The sequence below is a fragment of the Gekko japonicus genome, unplaced genomic scaffold (assembly GCF_001447785.1).
Source record: "Gekko japonicus isolate JY-2015 unplaced genomic scaffold, Gekko_japonicus_V1.1 scaffold133, whole genome shotgun sequence".
In the NCBI taxonomy this organism is placed as follows: Eukaryota; Metazoa; Chordata; class Lepidosauria; order Squamata; family Gekkonidae; genus Gekko; species Gekko japonicus.
This window is the reverse complement of record NW_015171506.1, coordinates 805,029-820,194: the sequence shown is the minus strand read 5'-3', so window position 1 is coordinate 820,194 and position 15,166 is coordinate 805,029. Positions and strand designations below refer to the sequence as shown.

Genomic DNA, 15,166 nt, shown 5'->3' with positions numbered 1-15,166 from the left:
AGGAAAGGTCTGATGTTATATTTATGGTGATTGGATGATTGTTCTGTATGGGAGCTAACTACAAAGGACAGGGCTTGGGGAGCCCTTCTTATGTATCTGAATTTACCTTAGTGCCTGTGGGGGAGAGTTACTATTGGTCCATTATTGGGCTCTCTCCTGGCACTGGACCATAAATTTTGAAACTTACTGCATGGAAGAGATACCTGGGGTAGGTGTTAAGATCTACATAGGCCCTGGTCACACAGCAAAGTTGCTGCGGGAGAGGTACGGGAGTCCCGCGGATTTTCCAGGCGCGATCTCACCCCAACATCTGGGAAGTGCAGTGCTCCCGTGGCGAACCCATGGCTCCCCGCCGAAGGTGCAGAGTTAAAAACTAGTACCTACGAGGTACTAGTTTCCTGAAACCGCGGGCCAAGGGCGGGCGTCTGATCGCGTTCCCCGTAGACATACGTGGCATTTGGCGCCCGCCGCTGTTCGTCTCCGCAGGTTGCGCAACAGCGCCCAACAGCGCATGCGCACAAATGGCGATTGCTGGTGCGATCGCGCGGCGCCGCTTCTGTGCTGCGCTGCAAGATACCTGTCTGATCGGCATTTCCCCCAACCACGGGACCTTGACTGGGATGTGTGCTCGGGCAGCCACGCATTAGTTTCCTCTGGGGCAATTAGCCACGCCTCCCCCCCCCATGATATCCACCCGTGTGACCGGGGCCATAGATACGTTAATGTTACCCTCAGTCCTAACCAGAAACAAGCTTAGAATGAACTTCTTTATAGGAAAATTGATGTTGCTAATTTGAAAAAAAACACACCTGTAATTTCCTTTTCTACAGAAGTTTCTATGTAAGCAAAAATTGATTTATTATTTAGACTAAGGAACAGGTTTTAATATCATAGACTAACAACAGATTTGGATGTTGAGTTAAGCTGAATGTGAAAGCATCTAACTTTTTTATTATCAGAGTGGCAGCATCTTGTAGGTGTAATCTGTAGAAATGAATCTTGGATATAAATGTTGTATCTACGTACAGGAGTTATCAGTACATAATTCTGTAGATTGTTTTAAGCAATACTGCTTAGAAAGCATTTTAGTAATGTGTAACCTTACTATATTTTACCAAATGACCTTACTATATTTTACCAAATCCAAAATCCAGTGCTCCCTCAAATTTCCAGTGGTTTACAACTCTACTGTTTCCAACTGTGGACAAAAATGAATCAAATTCCTGTTGTTAACAAATAAAAATAAAATTTAAGTTTAAATAATTGCTTTCTTATTGTATTATAAAGTTTGATAGTCTAAGAATTATCATATTGTTACATGCAATATTAATGAGACTTGGCTTTATAGGGCTAGCAAAAAAATAATAATTTACCACCAAGCCCAGCCACAGAAAATAATACTTCACCACCAAATCCATGATGATATGTTGCTGATGATGGTGGTGCAATTCAAGTATGCCATTTTACCAACTTAGATCTTTTCATCGTAATAAAATTTGGGCTTCTGAGTGTTTTACAAAGAGTTTGTTGTATTGTCTGTTCTTTGTTATTCAAGGGGGGGGGGAGCAAAATTTCTCACAGAAGCCCCTGTGAGTAAAATAGTTCATTGGAGCTGTGTGTTGCAGGGGACTAAAGGCAATATTTCTGCTATTTGGGACAGTGCATTTTTCCCAGGACTCAAACTGCAGGATCTTACTAGTATAATACTGAATAATACATCAGTCAAGAATGAAACATGTTGCATTATGACCAGTCCCGAGTTTATCTGTACTTACTTGAATTATCCAGTGGAATAAAGCTCTCTTCAAAAACACAATCTTAAAGGTAAGGTGGTAGTTAGCAACACACCCTATTATTCTATGTGAATATCCTATGTGAAGAGGGTGCTTCTGTGTTTTGGGGAGACACCTTGCCTCCCTATAAGGTTTTTCCTTCCTCCTGTATATCCTCCGGGCCTTCTAGCGTGATTTTTTTCTAGATGCTTAGTAAAGCTGCATTCCTAAACCTTTAAAATGGTTCCACATTTCTTCTACCGAAAAAGCGATGCAGGTTTCAAGATTGCTGGGTGCATGGCAAAGTCGGAGGCTGACTGTCTTTTGAGCTTTTTACAATACAGTATCAAACCAGAGTAACGATTTGCAGTGTGTGGCTCTGAACGCAACCACAGTCTCAAGTGCCCACCACTGTGTATCTCCCTCCACCCCGTATTCTCCTGTCACCCCCCAGGGGGCAATTTACCTCAGGGAAATGATGCGTGGAGAAAGGGCAAATCGCTGGGGTCCCGATTCAGTTCGAATCCCTTTCCGAGCTGCTACACGTAAAAAGCGGGTAGATCCCATCAAGGATCTCCAGCGTCTATTCTAAGTTGGCCTTGACCCTGTCTAGTACTTTAGGCCTCCGATCGCCAGGATCCTCGCATGGTTCGTCGGTACAGGTTGCGAAGAGAGCAGCAAAAGACGCACACGGAGGCTACTAAGCCGCCAGCTAGGCGTAGTGTTTTTCATTCCCGCAAGTACTTCAGTTGTCATACGCAGGGTGGCGCCAGAGCTCGCCGAAGACTGCAAGCACTGCGGTGGATTCTCCTGTTCCTTTTTAAATTACTGCGGAGGAGAAAGGGAGGGGGGAGCAACCTATGGAGCAGCCACTAATGAAAAGACAAATTCCCCGACAAGGCGTTTTAATGCCAGCCATTCATCACGTACCCGAGTATTAAAAACGATTACGTTTATTATACAGTGATAAAGGAGAATCTCATTTTTTCTCATTAGCAAACGCTCCCCCTCCATCTCTGTCCACATTCATACGTGTGTGTGTGTTACATGCTGCTTACATATGATAGGAGGAGCATGCTTTGATGGTGAAGAGCTGCATAAACCTATCACCACCACCACCACCACCACCCTTTACCAGGAGCTTTAGCGTTCCGACCGAGATCGAATCAATTGCCCCTCATTCGATTTCGCAGTTTCTTCATCATTTTAACATTCCCTGCTGCAACTGGGGACCTGCAAAGTTACGAACAGGGGCTGGGGAGGGAAGGCGAGGGCGACCGCGAGATGTGCAAAAAGCCGCATTTCCAACGCTGATCTTCGCAAGGTTTTCTATTCCGATCACGTCTTTTTGGGGCGGGCGGCGGTGGGCAGGAAGGAGGACGATGCCGAGTGGCGGTAGAGCTGCGTGACTGTGGCGACTGCACAGCAGAGATGGGCTGGAGGGTTAAAAAAAGAGCGAGGTATTAGGCCGGTGGCGACGCGCGGTGGCTCATCCCCGGTGCGTGAGCGCGGGTGCCTGTCTGTTTGTGTCCAGATAATTCCTGCCTGGCTATTGGTATCTGATGCGAAGCAGCCCACTCCTCCCCCCTCCCCCTTTGGATTTCAGGCAGAGGGTTTTTTTCCCCCGGAGTTTCTACCCCTCCTTGCGTCAGCCCCACGTCACTTGGCCGGTGGCAGCCCCTGGGTTCGGGGCTGGAGCTTTATTATCGGGCCGCGAGAAGAGGCGAAGGCGGCCTGATTGTGGATGTGCGCGCGAGAGAGGGGGCGAGGCGCGTTCAGCAGCCCCCAGGTAGGAGTCGCGGCCACCTGGCCGAAGGGGGTTGGCGCGCTATTATCCCGGCGGCCGGGAGCCGTAGCCGCGGCGCCCCCTGGCGGCAGGGCGGGAAGCGGGCAGGGCGCGGGTCAGGCTGGCGGCGGATCCTGGCAGGTTGAGCGCTCAGTCACGGGGCGTCTCTTGCTCTTTTTCCTTCGAAGGATCCCTCGGGACCGGCTGCGCCACGAGGGCTGACGAAGGCGCCGCCTGAAGGGAGAGGCGAGAGGGCGGCCTGCCGGCGGGACCCCACACAGTAGAGCGAGCCGAGAGCCAGGGAGAAGAGGATGCCTGAGTGGTGACTGCCTGGCTGACAGTCTCGGCGTCTTCGTCGTCGTCGTCGCCGCCGCTGCTGCTGCCCGGGCGGCCGCGCAGGATTGAGCGCGCTCGGTGAGGCGAGCGAGGGCGGCGGCGGCGGCGGCGGCGGCACCACCAGCGCTGCCACCAGCATGGGGGCCTGGCCAAGGACGTGGTGGTGGCGGCCGCGGCAGGGCCCCCCTCGGCCGGCGGCGACCACGACCCGCTTCTGGAGCCTGTGCTGGCTGGTGCTGGGCGCCTGGAGGGGGCTGCTGGCCTCGGCCTGCCCCAACGCGTGCACGTGCAGCCCCGAGCGGATCTGGTGCAGCGATCCCGCGGCCAGCCTCGTGTCCTTCCCCGTGCTCGGCAAGAGGAGCGAGCGGGAGAAAGTCACCGACATGTGAGTGAGTGGCGCCCGGCGGGGACTGGGGGCGGCGGGGGCAGGTTGGGCGCTCCGGTGGGAGGGGAGCAGGTTCTCGGTTGGTCTGTCTGTTTACTGGGATGGGGGGGGGATACAGACTGAATGCTACACCTTGCGCTAACACCTCGTGTTAAATAGCCCTGATAGGTCTCTTTTGGTGCACATAAATTATGCAAGGAGGTCGTGCCTAATTTTATAAGTATTTCAGGTTTAAAATGGACAATAGATTTCAGTTGCGTTCTATTTGTTAGGTTTTATTTTAATTTTATTTTTTAAAATCCCAGTCATAGCATGCAGGTTCTAGGTGCATGCCATTATTTTAACCTTCACAATGATATAATAGAAGTTGTAATAGAAAATAATGGTAATTCAGACTAAACGTAGCTATTTTTAATCTAGGTTTTAAAAAAAATTAGTTCCCGTTCTTATGCTGTGGTCAGATATGTACCTAGAGAACAACATTTCAAGCCAGAGAAGGATAGAGCCACAAGGAGAAGAGCTAATACATGCTTGTGCACAGAGTCAGTAATGCATCTTATTGTAGTTAATATTGGAGAAAACACCCTTGCCTTCTGAGCTGTTTACTTCTGAAGTGATCTGAAGATGTTTTTTTTAGGATGCTAGCTCTCTTTGTCATCCCTTCAGCAAGTCTTCCAGTGTGACTAAAATATTTCCAGTCCATTTTTTTGTGTGTGCGCCTGGAAAATCTTTCTAGCAATAAGTGAAAAGATTCTCCTGAAGGAAATTTTGCTTAAGGAAACTAAGGATGTTTTGGAAAGGATGTGTAAGAGGAGATGGTCTCTGTATAGCAATGCACTTGCTCAAAAGGCACATAACTGCAAGCCTAAAAGCCTGGGATGATCTAATTTAGATTTGACTTTCTCTGAGATATAATTTTGAAACCATTTAGCTTATAAATCTTAATTGCCCACAGTCCAATTTCCTGGGAATAAATAGATGATAAAGCAATAACGCACATAGATTGGTGTTGGTTTTAGGACAAGGCTGGTGTTCTGTTACAAACCTGCTGTCAGACTTCTGGAGGGTAACATGCATATTGCTGCTCCTTATCATTAGCCTTTCACTAGCTGCAGCAGTTCCATAAATAAGGAAAAAATAATGTAAATAAGGGCATTTATATTAATAATGTGACATTGATTTATTTTTTGTTAAACTTATTTTGCACTCATTGGAAAGTAAGATGTGATTTCCTTCTTACAGATTCTACCAGTTTTCATGTTTCCTTAACATTACCAAGTTCACCTTTTGTCCTCACTTGTTTACCTGTGTGTTTAAACTTCTATTCCATACATCATTTCTATAAGGTGTATGAAAAATGAGAAGTCTCCTCAGGATCTTGATTTATAGAGTAAGCACCCCTTGGTGCATGAGACACTTGTGGGGAGGCAGTGTTCCAGAGAGGGATAAGAACGGTGGAACATTCTCTCTATGGGTGGGTGGAACGCCACCTGGGAGGTAACTGTTGTTAATCCACTTCAGATTTATGGAATGACCCCTATTGCCCCATCAGCCCAATCAAATTAGAGAAGGAAACTTAAAAAAGAGCTGCTGCTTTACTGTAATGATGTTTCCCCTATTTGAGTTTAATGAGGTGGGATCAAAGATGTTCTACTCCTCTTCTAGTATATTATTCAGGTTAGTACCCTATGCATCTGTACACATGGAAGCAACTTAATAAAAAAGATCTACACATATTCATTTGCTGGAAGTAGAAGGGGTACTAGGACTGGGGGGGGTCATAAATTAAAATAAAATGAAATGGGAGCAGGTTCAAAAGTTTAAGAAACATTAAATTACCTTACATTTTCTGAGTTTTTTTTAACGAAACTAAGTTAGGCTCATTTAAAAATCACAGGCTTTGGATGATAGTAGTTGCTTTTAGATCCTTCTGTATATCTCATGGCAATTGATTTCTCCTTTGAAACATGGTATAGCTTTGTCATCCAAGGCCTTATTCTTACTGGAGTAGGTAGCGCAGGATGGTTGGATACAGAGGTGAAGGCCAGAGATGTTTAAAAAATGACTAACGCCTGTCTTATTCAGTTAGCCGTCTTTGCTGCATTGTTGTTTACAGGATAGTATGCAAGGTTGCATAAAGAAAGGATTTAAAAGTGATCTCTTTACAGTTTTGTAACTGAAAAGTCTGTTCAAAGCATCTATACTGTGAGTTAATTTTTTGCTTATGATAATTTTTTGCACCTTATGATAGTTCCTCTGCATAATTTGTTGTGCCTGCTTATGGCAGAAAGAATTGGACATTTCCTTTGACTTTGCTTAACTCTTTCGAAAACTGAAAGTTTCAAAGAGCTGCATTAACTGCTTGTTTGAATAAATTACCCAAATAAATTATACTGATTTAGTTTCAAATGTTGTTACACATGCTATCAGTCATCTTTGTTAACAATTATCCAGTAATATTCTTCTGAACTACGTTTCTCAAATTTAAAATTAAATATATTATAAGTGCCCTAATAAAGTAAGCTTTATTTCCCCTTTGCCCTAAAGGGATTTGTTAGCAGATCTCCTCTAGTTATCACAACTTACTTTTGGTACCTCACTACTATGAACCACACTATCATTAGGTTGTTCATACAAATATGGTTGTTTTTATTGCAAAAATTTAAGATAGAAAGCTTTGAAAAGGGGCTTTTTCATTAGAAGATGAACAGGCCAAGACCATTCATTAATGTTTAGTGTTAATTAAGCATCCCGTGGCTTTAGTTTTTTGTAGGACATCTAAGTGGCAACTCTACCTTGTTTAAACAAACAGTGTTGCTTTTGCAAAGTGTAAGTACAATTGAATGCTTCCTATGTGGTATGTTACTTTGTAATTTAATAACCTATAAAAATAATAGACCTTACTTCTTTTATTCAGCATACCATAAAGAAATCTTACTACCAGTTTCTTACCATGCATGCTAAAACTGACAATCTGTGGAATTTTTCATGTCTTATGAATATAACAAAGAATTGTGGGATTTTTTTTGTTACATTGATGAGATGACCTATTTTGTAAAAAAGATTGGGATGGATTCTATGTTTTATGAAGCATATTGTCCTCTAAGGTAATTTAGAATGTAAGCAATGTGTGAATTTGGGAGAAACTTAAGACTCAGGTTTTGGAATCAGTGTAAGTATTCAGTGCAATAGAATTAGGCTTTTCAAAATGTGCACTGTGTAATACTGAGCATTCACGTGATTTTTGCAGTATGTAGGGTGGTCTGGTAGAAGAAAGAGAGAGAGGATGGGATGGCCTTCCACAGGTGAAGGAGCAGAGGAGGAGCTTTAGCCCAGTTTTAAGTGTTGAGAGATAATGGATAAATTGTAAATATGCATATTCTGTGATCCAGCAGAGGGTGAATGCTAAAAGTTAAGTTTCCCCAACCTGACACTTCCTTTGAGAGTTTTACATAGGTTAGCCCAGAACTCACTGGGTAAAAACTGTTGGTTAAATTTGGTTTTAGTTAAGATAAATAGAACCCATTAGGGAGAGAATACTTTGAACAGCCATTTTCCCCCCACCCATAATGAGTTTTTCACATACTCACTTGTCTGCTTTAATGAATATGAAAAGTGTTCTTATAAAGATATGCCTATAATATGATTGTATTTGATCATGTTCCTTGGGGTAGTGACATGGACTTGAAAAGCTTTTGTTATATATAAAGACTATTTACTCCACAATGGACTTCAATCTACTTTGACAATTCAAGGAACAAATATGAGTCAAGAGTAGTAGAGAGAAACATCCTAGAGGCACATTTTTTTTCAGGCCAGAATTTCTAGAGCTGAAATAATAAGATTGCCTGTGAGTATTTTATGAGTTTTTGATTAATATATTGTTTAATGTATTAAACTCAGGCCAGAATTTCTAGAGCTGAAATAATGAGATTGCCTGTGAGTATCTTATGAGTTTTAATATATTGTTTTCTACTAAAGTGTAGTGTATGCATGTATTAAAACTGTTTCATTATAGACTGCAGCATACTGTAGCTAACTTTACTAGTTCTTCTGTCAAGCCATTAGTACAGTGATTTATGATTATTCAGACAAGTAGAGTTTGAAATTAATTGCTCTATTTAAGGATGCATAATGTGCCAACAGAAAAAGTAGGCAACTTTTCAACTCTTCCACTATGGCTTTGAAAGAGCAGATTGTGTATGTGTGTGTATCAGAAACCACAAAACGAATTTGTAATGTGGTTATGCAAACTACTTCAGACCTGTTAATAAATAAGGCACATTGTGCAATTTAAAGAATAAATTATTTAGCAAGGTTTGTAAGCTGGCGCAGAGAGAGATTCTCCTTCCATCCCTGTGAAGCTCTGTCCTGTTAATATCTTGGGTCTCTTCCATGTTTTTTTTTATTACACTGTATGTACAATACAAGGGAAGAGAGTATAAAATAATACTCCTTTCTCTGTCTCTTTTTATTTAATGACTTCTGTTAATCTGCACAGAGAGTTCTGCTGAAACTGTGGTCCTTCTTGTGATTTTGGCATGTGTTAGCATGGCACTCTCCTGCTTCCTTACTGTGCCGTATAGCTTGGACCAGACACAGTGTAGTCTGAACCATGGAAGGGTCTCCCTTTCATGAAAGGCCAGGGAAGCCATGAGTCTTAGGCTCCCACCAAATTGTGTTTCTCCCCAATAAATAATATCTGAACAGGCCCAGAAATATGTCATGATGGAGAAATAGTTGACAGGAAAGTTGTGTGTTGTAGGATGATGCAAATTGTAAATGCACAAATCATATATACCGTTTGATCCCCCAAACCATTTACATGTCTCAGTCTACATGATAAATTGCTTGCAGCTTTTTATAGGGTAGTTAATTGCTCTAAAGTTATCCTAAGGCAAGTAGAAACCTGTTCAGGAAGGAGAGCTTTGCTAAGACAACATTATCTGGGCAGTTTAGTGAAGGCCATGCAGGCTGCCTGGGAAAAGAATGGAAGGTGGAAAGATTTTCATAAGTCATTAAACTTCCTTCCTGAATTTTCAGTTTATGTGTACCATGGACTGCTATATGCATTTAGCATGTTTTGATGTAGGTTTAGTGATGCTCAGGGTGTTTTTTTTAAAACCAAGAGAAGAAGTTCTGGAAGACAGGTCTCTTAATACTTTTAATTAGCCATTTAGCATTTTGTAGGATTCACGTTCCCACTCAAGATACAAAACTCAGGTCCAGCGATGAAGACTTACTCATTCAATGTTTTATTAAATATGCATAATTTAGTCTTAGAGGAGTAAAAAAGTTTTAGGCAGATGTACAGAAATCCCCCCTTTATGCAAAATAAAAAGTTGTGGCCCAGAGGTTTTTTAAAAGTCTAAAGTGGTAGGAAGTAGACCATGGGTGTCTATTAGGGATGGGCATGAGCCTGAAAATTCTGGTTTGGGGCAGTTCCTGAACCAAACCGAGCCAAAAATGCCTCGAACTGAACCGGCCAGTTTGGACCGCCTTTCTCCCATCTGTCTGGAAGCAGGGGGGAGCAAAACCGATGGGTTTAATGGCTCACAGCCATTTAAACCTAACAGTGGATGGGTGGACCCAACCCACTGTTAGGTTTAAATGGTTGGCAGCCATTTTCACTTGTCGGTTTTGCTCCTCCCCATTCCCCCCATTTCAGCAGTCCGTTTTGCTTCCCCCTTGTTCCCAAAATGGCTGTGAAACCGCCTGGTGAAATGGCTTTCAGCCTTTTATACCTAACAGGTCAGCTGTGGACCTTTGCCACTCAGCTGTAAGGTTTAAATGGCCCAAATAGCCAAACCAAAATGGGCAAAAGTCTGGTAAAAAAGGCACCTTCCCAGAACATTGGTCTGGGGTCTCCAAACTGGCTCAAGTTCATGCTAAATTTTGGCTTATGAACTGGTTCGTGCCCATCTCTAGTGTCTATCACAGTTCAGTGCTAAAGAAAACTATGTTATAGAGATTATAACCTTATTCTATAGAAAAAAGAAATGCAAGAATATCTGAATCTCATTCCTTTCTTCTTGGGTTTTTCTCGTGCCACTAGAATGTTATGTTGTTTAATAAAATATTTATATTTTGGCTTTCATCAGGGATTCAAGGAGAAAAACATGATGCTGAATAGCAAAAAATGCAACACAATAATAAAACAAAAGCAACCACCAGTTGAAAATTAACGAGCAACTTGGCTTTAAAAATTACAAATTTCCAGTCAATTTACAGGCCCCCTATAACCTGCTCAGCTCAAAGCTTTCCAGTCTTACATGACATCCTAAAGATAGGCAAGGATGGGTATTTTTTGAGTCTCCTCAGGTAAGGTGTTCCATAGAGCTTATGATTCATATTCCAACTGCATTTGCCGCAAGTGGGGTGGGAACTGTTCCCTGTAGAGGAATCCCATGCTGTGTGATAAATGTAAACACTTTGGCAGTCCTAATTCGTGGATCTTTTCTACCTGGTCATCCAGGAAAGATGGCACAAATTGAGTGGGAAGAACCTATTCAGTTGGCCAGCCCGCACATTTCCCATGCATAGAGTTTTAGAATAGTTGTGTGGGATCCCACAATGATGAAATGAGTTGCATGCCAATAACTGTCCATGTGATTACTTGTGCAGCACGGGTGCTTCGTCTTTGTGAGAACTATATACAAATGAAATTTCCTACCATTTAATTTTAATACAATGTAATTTTAATTGAAATTATTAGGGCTGTTCTTATATTTACCGTATTCCTTCAACAGATGCTTGTTCTGAGTAACTGAAATTATGCATTCAGTATAAATGCAAAAAAAATATATGCTAGCGGCTTTGATTGGTAAAAAGAATAATGGTAAACTTCAACTGCATATAGGATGGAGTAGTTGATGTTTAGTGGCTGTCTTAGTCTTGGGAGTAGTGTTTTGATACCCATTAGGGCATTTTCCCCTTGAAGGCTGATATGAACAGTTTGGGGTGCGGTTGGATGCATAGGTTGCATAGGTGCCTTTTCCTAGGGAAGGGTGTTTCTGCTCCTGGAAGAATTTTCCTAACTTGCGCTCATCACCTCAGATAATGTTTCCCACCTTGTGATACAGTCTGGGAAGGCTGGGCTCCATCAGAGGCTAGGCTAATGGCAACATTGGTCACAGCCTTTTTTGCTGCAGTTCCAGTATTATGCTGTTCTCTTGAAGAAAGCCACCTTTTGTTCTTAGATATTGTTAAGAACAATTGTGAATATGTTTTTGTTGCTTTTTCCAAGAAGCTGTTCTAATTCAGGCTGCCAATTGTACTATTGTTCAATATTGTTTATGGAATTTTATAACCAGTATTCCCTTTAAAGTGTGCTGCCATGTGCTCGCCCAAGAGTTTTGGCCCCTTGGTGCGCAAATGCGGGCAGTGAGCTCACCTCTCTCCTTCCCAGCCTTCTGGTGAGCTGAGCGAGAGCCAGCCGGGCGGGGAGGGATAGAGGGAGAAGGGGACGGACTCAGCCTGTCTGTAAGTGAGGTGAGCCAGAAAGAGGAGCCTCCTTGCTCTATTGTGCACTCGCTTGCCTCTGCTGGCGAACTCTGCAGGGAGGGGATCAGGTGCATTGGGGGGGGGGGGAGATCCCATTTGCCCTGGAAGCTTGTAATTAAATTGGGCAAAGCATGGTTAAAATTTTCTTCAATTTTTAATTTAAGTTAAATATATATTGTCAGCATACTTAGAGGGATAGTGTTCCTGTTCTGAAGACTCAGAACAAATTGGATAATGGAATGATGACTTCTAAATGAAGTAGTGGTAGGAAAATGCATGTTTCAACAGGGTGGTGTCCGCTAAAGACATCAGTGATGAATTCCATATGTGATTTGTAATACAAATAGTAGTTTATATTTATATTTCATGTTTGTATGCTTTGTATGTTTGTGAACTGAAACACACACACACATACATCGGCACTCTGTGCTTCCTCAGCATGCTTTATATACATGGGTTGATTCTGGATTCCCTGACCTATCTTTCATTCCTTCAGTCAGGGCTGGATTCAGATTCTTTCTCCACTTGCACCATGGGCCCAACCATATTTGGGCCCCATGCGTTTATAAATTGAATTCCCAGTGGGGAACTTGCTTCTGCCTTGTGAATGACTAAGTGGAAGTTAAGTTGGGGAATTCCGGCCCAGTCAGTAAGAAACCATAATGTATGGGTTGTCACCTAGAAGCCTGTAAGTAGAAGGCACAAAATGTGTAGTGCTCAAAAGAAAGTGTATTGTTTGGACAGATATAATCTCATACAGTCAAAATAAAACAAGCAGGATATTTGGGTAACAGGTTACACTTTTTAAGATTGTACTTTTTAGTAGTGTGTATCATCATCATCGCACATATTAAAGCCAATATGCTGTATATGATACACACAGGAGTTATCATTGCATAGACTGTTTTACATATTCATATTATACCTTTTGAGTGAATAGAATCTTATCTTAAAAAGAATTTCACTTATTCCCAAAGAGAAAAGAGTTCACTGGAGTTTTTGTTTAATGTTCCCTAAAATTGAAATAAAGTCCCTATGGTGACTCCCCCAAAAAACCTCCCCACACTGAATTTTACTCCCCCCCATGCCTGTCTGAAGGTTAGGCCCTGGGTATATGATAAGGTGAAATCATCATGATGATCTGGCCATCTCTGTGTTGATTGTGCCTTGTTAACATGGCTAATGTGGGGGTACTGTTAGTAAGGAGTGGTACAGGTAGGTGGTGGTATGGATTTCAGGGTTGGTGTGGAATCTAGGTCAGTAATGGTTTGTTCACTTTTCTTTCCAGAGTTACTGTTGTGCAGGTGTTTCTGCTACTAGAACATGGATCATGACTGTATTTACACTAGTACTAGTTCTGACATAGTGGCTGTCAGTTTAGTGAGGCTATAGTATTGTTTGTTAGATTTCATATTCTTTATTTTTCCTTGATGTATCACTTTTGCAGCATATTTAATAACTCATTGAGTTCAGTGTTGCATGCTTTCTGCTCTTGATTACTACCATTCTCTGCCTCCCTTCTTCATCCATTGATCTGGGAGTGCTCAAGGTAGAAGAGATTGTCTGGAGTTGTTTTCTGAGAAAAGGAAAGGCTTATGCGATTGAAATACATGTGTATTATTTTGTGTCTTTTTGACATATGTGTGTGATCTCTGATCTGTATTTGTTACTATGGTACTTACAAAGTGCCTGATATAAAAACAGATGAAAGATAAAAGGAGGAGGGGAGGATGATGTTGTAAAGCCACTTTGGGTTCTTCTTGGGGAGAAAAGCAAGATATAAATAAATAAGAAAGACGACCTGTGAATTTAACCTTCAAAGGGATTTGTTTCATGAAAGACTGGCAGTGCCATCCTAAGTAAAGTTGCATTCGTCTAAGCCTATTGAAGTAATTGGGTGTAGAAGGATGTAAAGGATTGCACTGTGGGTGTCCCAGTATCAGATTCAGGTTGTGGTTCCATTGTGGCATTGTTCCCAAGTGCAGTGCTTTCGATCCTATCCTTGCCAAAGTAGTGCTCTTAATTTTATGGAGAATCTTGATTGTATGTAGGACTTCATATGCATATAGAATGTGTGCATACTGCAGACTGAACATACATAGTTTGAGGCTGAGATTTACTGCCTTGATCTTGTTCCTTCCTTTGCCATGTAAATTCAGGTTGTTTAGACTGAATATAATTCAGTGGCTTTTATTAGGAATACGTGGAGAAATTGGAAAGCCCTTAAAAAAAAAGGGTACCTAAACCATGCTAATTTGAATATTTCTGCAAGTATTAGTGATGTGAAGGATAGGAATAAATTGGAAGAAAACTGGGAATATTTGAAAAGGAAACTTTCTTTCCACTTAGTGGATAGTCCAGATCAGATGTGTGGGATACCTTTCAGCTTTGTCCAGTGTGAGGGTGTGGACAAAATTATTGGAAAGTTTGAGACCTACCACTTGCTTGTATAATCCTTGCCCTGACTGCTTAAATCTGCTGGGGGAAGGCTGGCAGACTGGGTCTGGGAGATAGTAAATGCCTCCCTGAGAGAGGGGGTGGTTGCCCATGCCTTGGATCAGGTAGTGGTGAATTTATTCCTAAAGAAACTTACTCTGGACTCAGGAGAATTGAATAACCACCATCTAGTCTCAAATGTACTGTTTGGAAGCAAGGTGACTTCATGGATTTCTGAATGTAGTGGGTGGTTTGGATTCATTCCGGTCTTGTTTCAGGTGTGGTCGTGGTATTGAAATGGTCCTGGTGGATGACCTGTGCCAGAAGATGGATAGGGGAGTACAAATGGGTTAATTCTTTTGGACCTCTTGGTGGCTTTTGATGCCATCAAATCATGGTATCCTTCTGGACTGTCCTTTGGGACTAGGACTGGGAGAAACTGTTTAGTGATTATTTAAGGTAGGTTTCAGAGTGTGGAGTATGTGGAGTGTGGAGCTGGTAGTCTGCGGTTCTACCCCTTGGCCTCTGGCCTATAGGGTTCTGCAGGTTTCTATCCTGTCTCCCATACTTTTCAGCATCTACATACGGGTGCTGTGAGAGGTCATCCAGAGGTTTGGGCTGAGTTGTCACCAATATATGTATGACACTCAGCTCTGTGTAGTGCTTATATATATCTTATTTTAAACACTGTTTTAATGTTTTTTATATTTTGGTATTTGCTGCTTGGGGACCCTATTTGGGTTAAAGGAGAAATAGAAATGTTATAAATAAATAAATAAATAAATAAATAAATAAATGTATTTTACAAACTAGAGAAGGAACCAGGGACTGATCTCACAAAAAGTATGTTTAGTTACCATGGATTTAGCAGTTCCATCTCTAACAATTGTTATTAAATAAAAACGTAAGTATTTTAATTTTAAAGTATTGTTTTTATTATATTTTTCA

The 15,166-nt window shown here is 42.1% G+C and overlaps 1 protein-coding gene across 1 annotated transcript in view; it reads left to right on the top strand.

Annotated features, from left to right (window-relative positions):
- Positions 1 to 3,155: 3,155 nt before the first annotated feature.
- Positions 3,156 to 15,166, top strand: part of NTRK2 (neurotrophic tyrosine kinase, receptor, type 2) — a 279,559-nt gene continuing 267,548 nt past the window's right edge. The window contains exons 1-2 of the mRNA XM_015419285.1: positions 3,156 to 3,232; positions 3,747 to 4,279. Coding sequence (XP_015274771.1) covers positions 4,032 to 4,279 — 248 coding nt within the window. The 5' untranslated portion in view covers positions 3,156 to 3,232; positions 3,747 to 4,031. The remainder of the gene's footprint in view (positions 3,233 to 3,746; positions 4,280 to 15,166) is intronic.